The following is a 14,657-nucleotide window of genomic DNA, read 5'->3' on the forward strand; positions in this document are numbered from 1 at the left end:
TTGTCACGTGCCACTGACATTCTCAAACCCATGGCTTCACAGCCATGGGCTAATAGGGCTCGTGCTAGTGTTCTAAAAATAGCTGTGTTGACAGTGCTTTGAACTTGAGACTCAGGCTGGAACTCAGGTTCTTAAACCTCTCTCTCCCCCCCACTCCCCAACCGCCAGCTCCTAGGCTTCAGAGCCTGAGCTCCAGCCCAAGCCACAACTTGAAATTGCTGTCTACACAGCTATTTGTAGAGCACTAGCACAAGGCCTGCTAGCCTGAGTGTATCGATCCCAGCTGGGAGGCTTACATCCAGAGGTTGTGCAGTCATTCCCTTTGTGAGAAAGGGTGACCTGGTTTAGACACCCAACCTGAGGAGCGAATTCACAGCTGAGAATCCTGAACAGAGATAGGCACCTCCCTCCAGCCTGTCAGTGTGGTGCCTAAGGCTTAGATCAAAGGGAGTTAGACACCTAAGTGCTTTGTGAATCTGGGCCCTAAATCCGACCCTTCTGTTCTGACTCAGCTTACTGGTTTATGAGGACTGCTCTCTTAAGTGCTTCATTTCCCCCATGCAGTGTATGAGCAGCTGGGGCAGCTAACTCAGGCTTAAGGAGTATGCTAGGTGGCAGTACACCTAGGAGTTAGGTGTTTTAATGCCTAAATCCCTTTTTGATCTAGTCATAAGTGTCTTATGTCTAAGTTCAATTTTCAAAAGTGACATAGGCATTTAGCATTCTAGGGCTCATAAAAGCCAATAGGCCTTAGACTCCCAGGTTTCTAAATTGCTTGGATTTCAGCTCTAAAAATTACTTAGGTACTTTTGGACATTTTAGCCAATGCATCTAATTAGATTGTCTGTGGGGACTGAACCTAGGACCTCCAGATTTAAAACCATTTGCTTCTGTTGCTTGACGTAAATGATAAGGTCCATTAGTAGCTGATACATCTTTAAAAGTGGTCAAAGACCCATATTGGGTTAATGTGGATTCCGAACAGGGTAGCATACCAAAACGATAGGTCCATGGCAAAATGAAAAGGCATCCAAAATAAAACCTCCCCATGTCTGTGGTGTTTAAAATGATCAGTTGCTCCTAAGTGACATATGCCAAGATTTTTAACAGAGACAAGTTATTTTAAGTTCCTTGACTTTTGAATTAGCCAACTTGAGATGCCTTAAAAGGTTCTGATTTTCAAAGAGTTCAGTGGTTTCTCAAAATTTGTACCCTTTTCTGTGGCTTAGGTTGAGCCCCCCAAAAATGATGCACTCAGAAAAGTGACTACTGATTGTAGAAGTCATGTTCTGGGTGTATATAAATCTCCTCACTGTATTTTCCACTGAATGCATCCGATGAAGTGAGCTGTAGCTCACGAAAGCTTATGCTCAAATAAATTGGTTAGTCTCTAAGGTGCCACAAGTACTCCTTTTCTTTTTGCGAATACAGACTAACATGGCTGCTACTCTGAAACCTGTCATTATGCAAGGCACTGCATTTAGCTGTATGGAGTGGAAATCTATCAACTTCATGAAAAAACTCGTACAGATACAGATACACATCATCTTCCTTTCCAAATGCAAACAGATGGACATCGTACCAAAAGGACTGACGGTAAAAAATCCATTACAATCTACATACCATACAGACTATGCTGACAGCTTGTGCCACACGCTCTCAAAGAAACTGAGGAATCACCGGATCAACATCCTCTACAGCAAACAGGGAAAGATTAAGAATGAGCTCTCAAAACTGGATACTCTCATAAAAAAACAAACTTCCACACAAACTTCCTCGTGGCTGGACTTTACAAAAACTAGACAAGCCATTTACAACACACACTTTGCTTCTCTACAAAAGAAAAAGGACACTAAACTATCTAAACTACTACATTCCACAAGGGGCCACAGCAATGGTTCCCTTAACCCAACCAGCAATATTGTTAATCTAACCAACTATACTCTTAGCCCAGCAGAAGAATCTGTCCTATCTCGGGGCCTCTCCTTCTGCCCCTCCACCCCCACGAACATGAAACAATTCTGTGGTGACTTAGAATCCTATTTTCAACGTCTCCGACTCAAGGAATATTTCCAACACACCTCTGAACAATGTACTAATCCACAGAGACCTTCCTACCAACACTACAAAAAGAAGGATTCTAGGTGGACTCCTCCTGAAAGTCGAAACAACAGTCTGGACTTCTACATAGAGTGCTTCCGCCGACGTGCATGGGCTGAAATTGTGGAAAAGCAGCATCACTTGCCCCATAACCTCAGCTGTGCAGAACACAATGCCATCCACAGCCTCAGAAACAACTCTGACATCAAAATCAAAAAGGCTGACAAAGGAGGTGCTGTCGTCATCATGAATAGGTCGGAATATGAACAAGAGGCTGCTAGGCAGCTCTCCAACACCACTTTCTACAAGCCATTACCCTCTGATCCCACTGAGGGTTACCGAAAGAAACTACACCATTTGCTCAAGAAACTCCCTGAAAAAGCAAAAGAACAAATCTGCACACACACACCCCTGTACCGCGACCTGGGGTATTCTATCTGCTACCCAAGATCCATAAATCTGGAAATCCTGGACGCCCCATCATCTCAAGCATTGTCACACTGACAGCAGGATTGTCTGGCTACATAGACTCCCTCCTCAGGCCCTACGCTACCAGCACTCCCAGCTATCTTTGAGACATCACTGACTTCCTGAGGAAACTACAGTCCATCAGTGATCTTCCTGAAAACACCATCCTGGCCACTATGGATGTAGAAGCCCTCTACACAAACATTCTACACAAATGGACTACAAGCCGTCAGGAACAGTGTCCCCGATAATGTCACGGCAAACCTGGTGGCTGAACTTTGTGACTGTGTCCTCACCCATAACTATTTCACATTTGGAGACAATGTATACCTTCAAATCAGCGGCACTGCTATGGGTACCCGCATGGCCCTACAGTATGCCAACATTTTTATGGCTGACTTAGAACAACGCTTCCTCAGCTCTCGTCCCCTAATGCCCCTACTCTACTTGCGCTACATTGATGACATCTTCATCATCTGGACCCATGGAAAAGAAGTCCTTGAGGAATTCCACCATGATTTCAACAATTTCCACCCCACCATCAACCTCAGCCTGGACCAGTCCACACAAGAGATCCACTTCTTGGACACTATGGTGCTAATAAGTGATGGTCACATAAACATCACCCTATACCGGAAACCTACTGACCGCTATTCCTACCTACATGCCTCCAGCTTTCACCCAGACCACACCACACGATCTGTTGTCTACAGCCAAGCTCTACGATACAACCGCATTTGCTCCAACCCCTCAGACAGAGACAAACACCTACAAGATCTCTATCAAGCATTCTTACAACTACAATACCCACCTGCTGAAGTGAAGAAACAAATTGACAGAGCCAGAAGAGTACCCAGAAGACACCTACTATAGGACAGGCCCAAAAAAGAAAATAACAGAAAGCCACTAGCCATCACCTTCAGCCCCCAACTAAAACCTCTCAAATGCATCATCAAGGATCTACAACCTATCCTGAAGGATGACCCATCACTCTCACAAATCTTGGGAGACAGGCCAGTCCTTGTCTACAGACAGCTCCCCAACCTGAAGCAAATACTCACCAGCAACCACACACCACACAACAGAACCACTAACCCAGGAACCTATCCTTGCAACAAAGCCCATTGCCAACTGTGTCCACGTATCTATTCAGGGGACACCATCATAGGGCCTAATCACATCAGCCACACTATCAGAGGCTCGTTCACCTGCACATCTGCCAATGTGATATATGCCATCATGTGCCAGCAATGCCATGTACATTGGCCAAACCGAACAGTCTCTATGTAAAAGAATAAATGGACACAAATCAGATGTCAAGAATTATAACATTCAAAAACCAGTCGGAGAACACTTCAATCTCTCTGGTCACTCAATTACAGACCTAAAAGTCGCAATATTACAACAAAAAGACTTCAAAAACAGACTCCAACGAGAGACTGCTGAATTGGAATTAATTTGCAAACTGGATACCATTAACTTAGGCTTGAATAGAGACTGGGCGTGGATGGGTCATTACACAAATTAAAACTATTTCCTCATCTTTATTTCCCCCCCCCGTCACCCCCCACTGTTCCTCAGACGTTCTTGTTAACTGCTGGAAATGGCCCACCTTGATTATCACTACAAAAGGTTTTCTCCCCGCCCCCGCTCTCCTGCTGGTAATAGCTCATCTTAAGTGATCACTCTCCTTATGGTGTGTATGATAACACCCATTTTTTCATGTTCTGTGCGTATAGATATCTCCTCACTGTATTTTCCACTGAATGCATCCGATGAAGTGAGCTGTAGCTCACAAAAGCTTATGCTCAAATAAATTGGTTAGTCTCTAAGGTGCCACAAGTACTTCTTTTCTTTTTGCGAATACAGACTAACACAGCTGCTACTCTGAAACCAAACATAAAACTGGTTTGTTCAACTGAAGGAATAATGAGGAATTCCTGTGTGCATAACACATAATACTGAGTATAGTCCCATTATTCAAAACACACACTGTTCATATTGTGGTGACCTCTGCTGCTGGATCAAATAACACTACTCCTGAACAGAGTTACACAATGGTAAAATCCTCTTCTTAGAGTCCTCCCAACTAAGTAATATGCTTACCTGATAGGTATCTGAGTTCCAGCTTTTAGTACTTACAGCCCACTTCATCTATAGATCTCAAAGAAGAGTAAAATACTTTTATCCACGTTTCTTACAGATGAGCAAACTGAAGCACAGAGAGCCTAAGACTAGAGCTGTGAAAATTTCCATGATTTCAAATATTTTACCAGTCTGCAATGTGGTGAAACCAAAAACTTTTGATATTTTTTAGAATAAACCAGAAAGAGACAGGCAGCACAGAATAGTGACGAGTGGTAAGGGTACACGCCTAGGAAATGTGACACCAGATTCAAGTTGCTGCTCTCTCTGAATCAGAAGAGGGATTTAAATCTGACTCTCCTACTTCCCAGGTGAGTGACCTAACCACCAGTCTACAGTGTCAATATCTGACTCAATTAACATTCATTTAATTACGTATACACCGTGGAACACCTCTAACAGGAGAGACTGAGGACATGTCTACAGTACCTGCCGGATCGGCGGGCAGCGATCGATCCAGCAGCGGTTGATTTATTGTGTCTGGTCCAGATGCAATAAATCGACCCCTGAGCACTTCCCTGTCGACTCCTGTACTCCACTGCCACAAGAGGTGCAGGCGGAGTCGACGGGGGAGCAGCAGCAGTCAACTCACCATAGGAGAGACACCGCGGTGAGTAGATCTCAGTACGTTGACAGGGACCTAGAGTACATTTGTATTAATAATAATTGGATTTAATTAATTATTAATATATAAACTACCACTATAACTTACCCTTACTCTTTTGATTGTTAACCAGATCCAAAACAAGCTTCTGAAGCCCTGGATACATAACAAAATGTTGTTACTGAAATACAGAATCAGAGAAAATGCAGGAAACTTCATTGTTGAGCCCTTTAAAACTAGACTCAAGCAATCCCTGGAGATCACAGGGAGTGAACTTGTGCTGGCTGGGGAAAGTAACATGGGGAGAGGAACTAGATGACCTAACAGAGGTTTTCCACGTCTGTTCTCCCTGGGAGAGTATTCCAGAGTTGAAAGATCAACTGGATGCAGCTGTATGGGTGTGCAAGCAAATTAGAAGTTCCAGGAAGTCCACACACATCAGCAGTAGACAGAGGGCAGCCGGAATCCTTGTATTTGCAGTCCCTGAGTATGGAGAAATGTTTTCATTAATATTAGAGAGCGTTAGGGCTGACATGAGGCATATGTTTTCTCAGAACCCCCAGCGGCATTCTGCTGGCACTTATTCTCTACAGCAACCTCCCCTTTCTGCACAGCCTGGTTGTAAAGGTCTAAAAGCCATAGCAGGTGTCTCTGTCAGGACACTGTGATATATGTGACTTTTAAATGTGTAGGGTTTGCATTTACATAGCAACTTTTGCATGCAGCACTCAGCTGACCATTTTTCAAATGTTAATTAAGCTTCACAAGCCACCTGTGGGGAAGGACATCAGGTTCATCCTCTTTTTGCAAATGGGGAAAATAATGCACAGAAAGGTTACATGAGTTGCCTAAGGTCACACATTGGTGGCAGAGTTGTGAATAGAATCCAGGAGGCCTGACTACCGGTACATGCTTTAATCACTATAGAAATTCCTTCTTCATGTCAGAAAAAATGTACTGATCTTCTACCATATTTTTAACATGAAATTCTTCAAAGCTGCAAAAAATATAGATTTTTTCCTATCCTTGTCTATATGAAATAACCATAGTCGCTTCTCTGGGTACTTCAGTGTTTCCTCATTCAGCCAAAATAAAGTACTGGAATGGGGTTGGAACATTTGTGAACCTCAGATAGGGTTCAAGTTCAAGATAGGTTTACTTACCCAGCCATTTGTAAAGCATTTTGGGAGCTTTCAGGATACAACATACCGTATAAATGTAAGCTATAAAGGAATGACTGCAAGAACACATGTGCTCTGGTAGGTTGCTGACTGCCACAAGTCAAATCCTGCTTGATGTAAATCTCATAGGTGTAACCCCATCTTGGAATTTTTCAGCTTCTGGACTAGTCTCTAGGGAGACTGGAATACAGGGAGTTGAAGTGACTTGTCCAAGCTCACCCAGCAGGACAATAGTAGAGGCAGGAAAAGACCCCAGGTCTCCAGAGTCCCACTCTAGTGCATGACCCACAAGGCCAGACTACTCCAGAGCAACATTTATGAAAATATGATGACTTTGCCACTCATGCAAAATTCACAGTGTAGGCCAATGTATGGGATTCAGCCATATTGACTAAGGCTTAAATCTTATTGCTTGAATTAAAGATTTAGAAGCGCGGTTTGGTGTAGCAGAGTTAACCAGAGACTGGAAAGAAGGAATTCTCCCTCCGTTTCCAGTCACTATGCGCTGGATACTGCATTACTTTAGTCCGTACTAACTACTTCTGCATCTGTCCTCCGAGGTGGGGAGCAGACAATAAAACTGCACCTCTACAACAATACTGTTCCCAGCTGGATCCTTGCTCTGTGGCGGGAACACCACAAAGACCGGCTTCATGGTGCGGAGGCAGTGCAGCCCCTCTGGGTAGGCTCCTCAGCATCTGCCCAAAGCTATGCATGCCCATAATCCCCTCATCACTTCTGACTATCTGAATAGCAGCAGAAGTGGAGGGATTTGCTAGTTAATGCCAATACAGAGACTATAATCACTGGAACTCAATACTCATTAAAACATCCACCCTCTGGTTATTGTCCTACTAGAACAACTGTAAATGGAGCTGCTAGAGCTGTGTGCCCGTGGATTAAGTGCATCTTTGGTTATACATGCATATTTATACAGAGGGGGAACTGAGATAACTGGTAATATATGTGGTTCTCACTATATCATGTAGACTAGGCTAAAACTTGGTTTGTTTGTTTATTTATTTGCAGTGAAATTGTAAAGTTCTGCCCCTTCAGCTTCTAATGTTTCCTGGACCTTTATCTTTTGGATCTCAAAAAGAACAGCAAACCTTAATTAATTAATACAAAATGCTATCATTAAGACATGAATATATGGGAATATGCACTTGAGAGAAGGAGGAAACGGCTTTATGGAATTCTTCATCCTTCTTGTCCAAAGGACTGTGGTAAATAATGCTCATACCTCACACCAGTGAAGCCTTCAACAGAAGTCATGCATAATATTCACACCACATGAAATCTAGAATGTCAAATTCCAAATACAATGTCCATTTAGTTTTCCCCTTTTTCTTATACTGCAACTGACCCACAGTGTCATCTATGTAAAAGGGAACCTGGAAACCCTTCCACATTATTCTTTAATGTACAGACTATTTTCTGTAGAAAGAGAAATCCAGCAACATAACAATTTTCGTACACTTAGCATGTTTCAGAGTAACATAACATGCTCGTGTTATGTTGGGAACTGAAATGCAACCTATTTGCTTTTTCTCACGCTCCTGCATACTTCAAGCCCTATAATCATACCTCTTTTTGTGCACTTGAAGGCTATTCCTCAGGAAAAAATCTTCTGCAATTTGGATTTGTAGAAGAAAGCAGCTAACTCTGTACAACTTGATCTGGTGAACTGAAGATTATTTCATCTTTTCCCAAGTGTAAACTAAAAAAAATGACACTTCATAATCAAGATTACATTTGTTACTCCTGTGCAGGAAATAATATTTCATTGCTCGTCTAGAGTGTCACCAATAAAAACAAATTCATTATAGCAACCTGGTAGCTGTGCTCTGCCATACGGGACATATAGGCTTTGTTCCCAGCTTCTGACTCTGAAGTGGCAGACCTGCAGCAGCTAGTGACTTCTCTCACATTATTCCATATCCCCTCTGGCAGTTAAAGGTGTGGGGTTGACTAGCTCTGGGGAGGACCATGTGCAGTTATTCTGGGTTGGAAAGGCAATGACAGTGCCATAGCTTGGTAGAAGAGAAGTAGGGAAAAACAAGAGGAATCCTCAGGGGTCTAACAAGGATGCAGAGGCCCCCCATGGGTGTCAACATTGGTGTGGTTTCAAATGGATCAGTAGAGCTGGCTGATTTTTTTTTTTTCACAAAAAATAATTTTACAGAACCAAAAAATGTTCAGTAAAAAAATAATGATCAAAACCTGTTTTTGAAAACTTCCTCTCCCCACCCCCTGACCCCCAATTTTGGTTACAGTTATTTTTTGAAAAACCAAAAAAATTCTCTCGGGACATTTTGATAAAAAACAACCAAACAAACAAACAAAAACAACCCCCTCTCCCCGCTCCAAAATCCTGTGAAAAATAAGTGCCATTTTTTTGGTCAGCTGTAATTAACCATGGTTAGAGAGAATCCCCTACCATGTAACTAAGAACAACTTATTTATTCAGATCAAGAGTATTTAAAATACTGATTTACTGTTGCTTGTTGATGTTTATTTTTTTGCATTTCATTTGACAAGTAAAATTAGACCACTTAGTTTCACTTCGTGCTTCCTATGCATGATCAAAATGTTGCACCTTAATCTAGGTGACAGTGTCTGTTAATCTCGGGGGGACACTTTCCATAGAGTCAGATGTACTCTGTTAGTCTCCTTTCCATTTGAGGAACATCTCCCAACAATATGCAAACATCAGAAGTTGAAATTGCAGGGCTCTTTTAAATTAATGCACATCACCGCCAGACTTTTTGTAACATCTTTTCTATACAAGTAAGCTTCAGAGATATCCCATAGCTACTTTAAACTTAAATAAACTCTGTGTGTGGGAGCCATCTAAGCCTTTCCAACCCCTTTCTTCATTAATGTACATAAACCACCATCCTCTCCTCTTCTCCTCCCCCAAGATAATGCCAATAGGGGTCTTTTCCTTAACCCTATAATGAGCAGCTAAGCATATCCACTTGTGGGGTGTGGGGGAGTATTTTGCAATTTTCTATGCATTTTAATTAATTTATTTATTTAAAATCTTTGATTGTGCAGTAGGGTCAAGCTATAGCTCAATTAACATTTTATGCTTTAAAAAAATTGTGCTCAGCAGCACTTTAATCAAAAAAGTGGACATCATTTTTGTAATGGAAAGCTCCCCAACAGCCAATCTGCTGCTTCCAGATGACCAAGGTACAAGAAACAAAAATTTAACACACCTCCGGTGCTACTGGATGGAGCAGACACCTCAGGCAAAATGCACCTCCTGGACAGACTAGATACTCTGTTCTACATAGGTTCTTCTAGCACTCTCATCACCAGACTATCTGAACACCTTACCTTGAACAAAGTGCATCTGCAATGTTTCTGGATAGACTATGCCACAACGTTCATATGGAATTCAACAGGAACACTACTGAAATGGAGCAGTGCATTTCAAGTGGAGGACTAGCAAGCAAAGTAGCCATAAAACAACCTTCTTCCCAGTATTTCAGTATGTTTAATCCAGACCTTTCTTCATCCCCTATTAAAATTCCCTTAGAATATATATTATTTTTCATGTAATTCATTGAAGGATAATGTCTCCAAATATTTTTCTGAGATTATTATAGGACTTTGGGTTTCCCTCTGCAATATACTTATACTTCCTGCACATTGTGATTCAGTGTCACCTCTCTCCAGTTTCTTCTTTAGATTAGACTTTCCGCTGTAATATTCACTTACAACTTTTAGGATTACACATGCTACTTTAGAGCATTTATCCTTTCAGTCATGGCATCACATACATGTAAAGGGGACCAAAAGAAGGTGCAGTTTACAGCAACTTGGACTCATCTGTGAATTTGGCCAAAAGGGTCTGTTAGATTGATTTTTCTTCTGGGTTAATCCACTTCTTTCAAAGCACCTTGATTTCATTTTGCAACGATCAGGAATATGGACTCAGAGATGTATCTTGGGTATCTAAATAAATTTCATATTTACACGTAGGAGAACTTCCAAAGCAATCAAAATGTCTGGCTTTGAAGATTAAAATCAATATTATTAATTTTGACACCCCCCTATGTACAAGTAACATTTCTTTAAAATAAGAACAAAACTTCCACCATTGTCTAGTCAGCCCTTTTGTACCTGAACACTGTCTAGACATCTTCCACAGACTGCGGAATACTTTGAATACAATGGAGATAATTGAAAGTTCCCTTACACTGAGTCATCATAATTTTGCATTAAAAGTCAGGTATTTTTATTATCTAGTACACTGTTATATATATATATATATATATATCCTAAAATAAAAACAATGCTATTCTTCAGTAATGATCCAAAATACAGCAGTAATACTCTTAAACTGTTGTGTTTTAGACCATCACAGCAGAATACTGTAGAATTTCTAACAAACTTTTAATTTTTTTAAAGCCACACTGAAAATAAGCTGTATCCGAGTACAGAAAAAAACCAACAATATTTTATTTATAATCTTATTTTAGTGTTTGAACTACAAATTCTGGTTCTAGAATTGTTTAAAAGATCATGGGTTTTGTAGATGTTCACAAGTAAATTATTTTCTTAGATTTTTGTTTCTTCTTCCACAGAATGGTCCTCTTGGTAAATACAGAACAGGTCATTACATGAAAAATTTAAAAAAAGGCTTTGCTTTTTTGTTGTTGTTGTTGCTTGTCCCTTGGTTCTCACTTACAAATCTACTGCTAATGCTCCATTCCCTGTAGAACCGTTTCAAGAAGGGTATGAGAAAAGAAAAAATAAAACAGAAAAAAGAGACAAAATCGACTGAATCTCACCACTAGAGTTCACCATAAAAATTCCCAAAGTATGACAGAATTCTTACAAAATTTCCTAGACCAGTTCTTTTAGGGAATCAAGATCTCCTATGAAAATATGGCAAATGGGGTTGGGGCAGGTAGGGGAGGGAGAAAGGAGGAAGTGGGGTAAATAAGTGCAGCAAAAAGAGGTTTTGAGGAATACACATCATTTTGTCTGCTTTAGATCACAATAGAATTTTTAATAAATAAATTTCTTTTTTTTGTAAAGACACTTTTTTTTGAAACAGTAGATTTAGCCCAGTCATTTGTGTCATTTGTTTTATAAACTGTCCTTTTTGTATTTCCCCTCCCCCCAATTTTGTAAATATTTTAGATCTGAGTCTCTTGTACATTGTCTTTTGAGTTCATTCGGATCAATAACGGTTCATGCACTGAACTGTGTATTGAATTTATTGTGTTAACTGTTGTTGTGTGGTTGAAAGGAGACTTATAAGAGTTATAATGATTTAGGTGCTCATGCTCTATGGCCGGCATGGACAAGTGACTCTCTATGGGTGTATCACCAGTAAGTTCATCATCCACGTTAATGATCTCTACAGTCCGTGTTGGAGCATGGTGGTTCTGTCGGTGATGCTGTTTCCTCATTTTGTAGAAAATTACCAGCATCACAGCGGCCATGAGAGTGATAGCCACAAAACAACCAATTATGATTTTGGTAGTCTTCATAACCTCGTCTATTCCTGGGATCCCATTGCTTGCATCTGTGACTGGGATGGTAAATGTTTTTTCTGTTGACCTTGTGCTCTGTGGAGTAAGAGAAGTTGTCACATTGGTGGTCTCCCAGTCAATAACTGGCGTGGGCCCAATCTGCTCTGTGGTCCGGGCCTCATCCTGAGAAGGTTCCATAGTCTCTACGGTAACAGTTGAAAAGTATGTGTAACCATTGTCCAGTGCAGTCACGTTCAGTGTGGCAGAAGCTGTGGTATTCCCAATAGAGTTACTCACCATGCAGGTATACAAGCCCGTGTCTTGCACGGTCACCTTTGTAAAATTTAATGTGCCATCACTGAGCACAGCAATCCGAACTCTGTATGCCCCATGCGTCATAACCGATCCATTTGGAGTAATCCAAGATACAGAGGTCAGGGAGGTCGATGCTCGGCATTTCAGTTCTGCAGCCATGCCTTCTGTGACGTTGAGGTCTGCTGGTGGCTCCACTATCACCGGAGCATAACACGTGAAATAATTCAGGTCCAGCTCACCGATGTACCTTCCTTTCAAATTGGGAGGTGTGTTGCAGCGAGCACAGCATGCAGTGTTGGAGGGTGCTTTGTCCTTAATCCACCAGCTGAGCCAAAGAATGTCACAGTTGCAGTTCCAAGGATTGTGATGCAGGTGGATCCTTTCTAGGTGGAGTGGTGTGAAGAGATCATGAGGCAGTAGTGTTAGGTTGTTGTGCGCCAGGTTGATTTCCACCAGTGACTGAAGGTTATCGAAGGCATTCCTTTCAATCACTTGAATCTGGGACTGTATCATCCACAATTTTTGAAGATGCATTAACCCTTGAAAGGACCCCGGCCTGATGGCTGTCAGATGGTTCCCAGAAAGATCTAACTCATCCAGTTTTACGAGTGGTGTGAGGTTAGGGATCTCTCGAAGGTTGCACATAGCAAGGTTCAAATACCTCAAATTGGAAAGACCTTCAAAAGCACCTTCTGAGATGTATGAAAGCCTTTTTAGTTCCCCCAAATCCAGCCTACGTAGGGAAGGGATTCTGTTAAAAGCATAAGAAGGGATGCTCTCAATCGGGTTGTTTCTCAACCAAAGCTCCTTCAGTTTTGACAGGTATACAAAAGCCCCATTAGGGATGGTGGTAAGACGATTGTCAAAAAGTTCCAGAGTGTTGAGATTGGCCAGACCATTGAAGGCCCCTATTTCAATGGTTCTAATGTGATTCCTACTCAGCTGCAAGATTTCCAGGTGTCTCAAATGTTTGAAACTATTCACCTTAATTATTTGGATCTGGTTCTCATGGAGATTCAATAACCGTGTGTTGGTGGAGATGCCGTCTGGGACTTCTCTCAGATTCTTCCGCACACAGATCACTTTGCTGAACTGGTTGCTGCAGGAGCAGACAGAAGGGCAAGTTTGAGCCCTGACTAGACCAGCCACCACAAGAAGTTGAAGAGCCAGTAGCACCACAAGCAGGGGGTCAAATAGGGCCCTGTTAAACCTAGGACCTATCATTATCTGCTGTGGATGTAAGGTCATCTTGTTCAACATTCATAATTTATTTGGTGTTGGTCCTTCTGGAGTTTGAATTGTCTGAAAGAAAGAAAGGAAGAGGGGAAAAATAACATTAAATTAACTCTAAATATTAAAAGTTACAGTGTTATAGATCAATATATCTCCACACTTTTCAGTGACACTCTACCTATACTATTAGGCACAGATTTTAATGTTTGCAACTCTGAAGGCTCTAACTTGCAATGGAGCTTGGGCCATTCCAGAAACTAGACTCTCAGTCCATACTTCATTTTAGGTTGTAATGTGCAAAACTGGATGACAGATAGCCAGTACCAGCACAACAGTGCTTAGCAGAAAGACTCATCCTTAAGGTACAGAAGGGAAACCCAGAGTATCAGTGACAAGAACCTGAAAAGGCAGTACAGGTAATAATGGTTAGGATAGGAACCCCCAAATTATGCATGGTTTTAAACTTGCTGTGCACATTCTAAATAAAAGAACCATTACAAAGAAACACTGGCAGGTGCAAGCGAAAGTCCCAACTCCCTGTTTTACAATCAGAACTGCATATGTGAACCCTTACACCACTGCAAATGTGACTACAAGACTGGGGTCTTATTGCAAGCAAAGTTTTTACTACTGGATGTAGAAGGTCACAAAAATGCTAGTAAAACATTTTGCTTATTTCAGGAAAGTGGAATAAAAAAACCCCCAGCTTTATGAGAACTGCTGAGCATCAGCTCTCCCCCACCATGAAACAGGATCATTCAATTTCATGATATTTTCTCCTCTATTCTCTGGTTTACCAGCAGAGAAACACTCATTAGTAAACGTGTGCTGAGCACAGAAATAAAGGAATAGCTGTTCAAACTAAAAAAAGAAAAAAATCTCGGTAGCTGCAGGGTTGGTAATTTCACTGATACCTCCAAAAAATATTCCTTCAGATCTTAGTATAACGGGGGAGAAGACCTTTACACTCTGCAAATGATCATCACCATTCAAAGTATTTCAGTACTGATTCATTTGTGGTAGTTCTTAAAGCCCCCAGTCCCAGGTACATTTTCAATCTGCTGCTATCTGCAAGGTCCCTCCACTGTAGAGATTAATGAAATTTCCTATAAATCA

At 41.4% G+C, this 14,657-nt stretch overlaps 1 protein-coding gene across 1 annotated transcript; it reads right to left on the bottom strand.

The window, feature by feature from the left end:
- Positions 1-11,654: 11,654 nt before the first annotated feature.
- LRRC4C (leucine rich repeat containing 4C) lies at positions 11,655-13,568 on the bottom strand. The gene has a single exon (XM_077820191.1). The coding sequence runs from the start codon at positions 13,566-13,568 to the stop codon at positions 11,655-11,657; it is 1,914 nt and encodes a 637-aa protein (XP_077676317.1).
- Between the last annotated feature and the right edge of the window lie 1,089 nt (positions 13,569-14,657).

The sequence above is a fragment of the Eretmochelys imbricata genome, chromosome 6 (genome assembly GCF_965152235.1).
Source record: "Eretmochelys imbricata isolate rEreImb1 chromosome 6, rEreImb1.hap1, whole genome shotgun sequence".
In the NCBI taxonomy this organism is placed as follows: domain Eukaryota; kingdom Metazoa; phylum Chordata; order Testudines; family Cheloniidae; genus Eretmochelys; species Eretmochelys imbricata.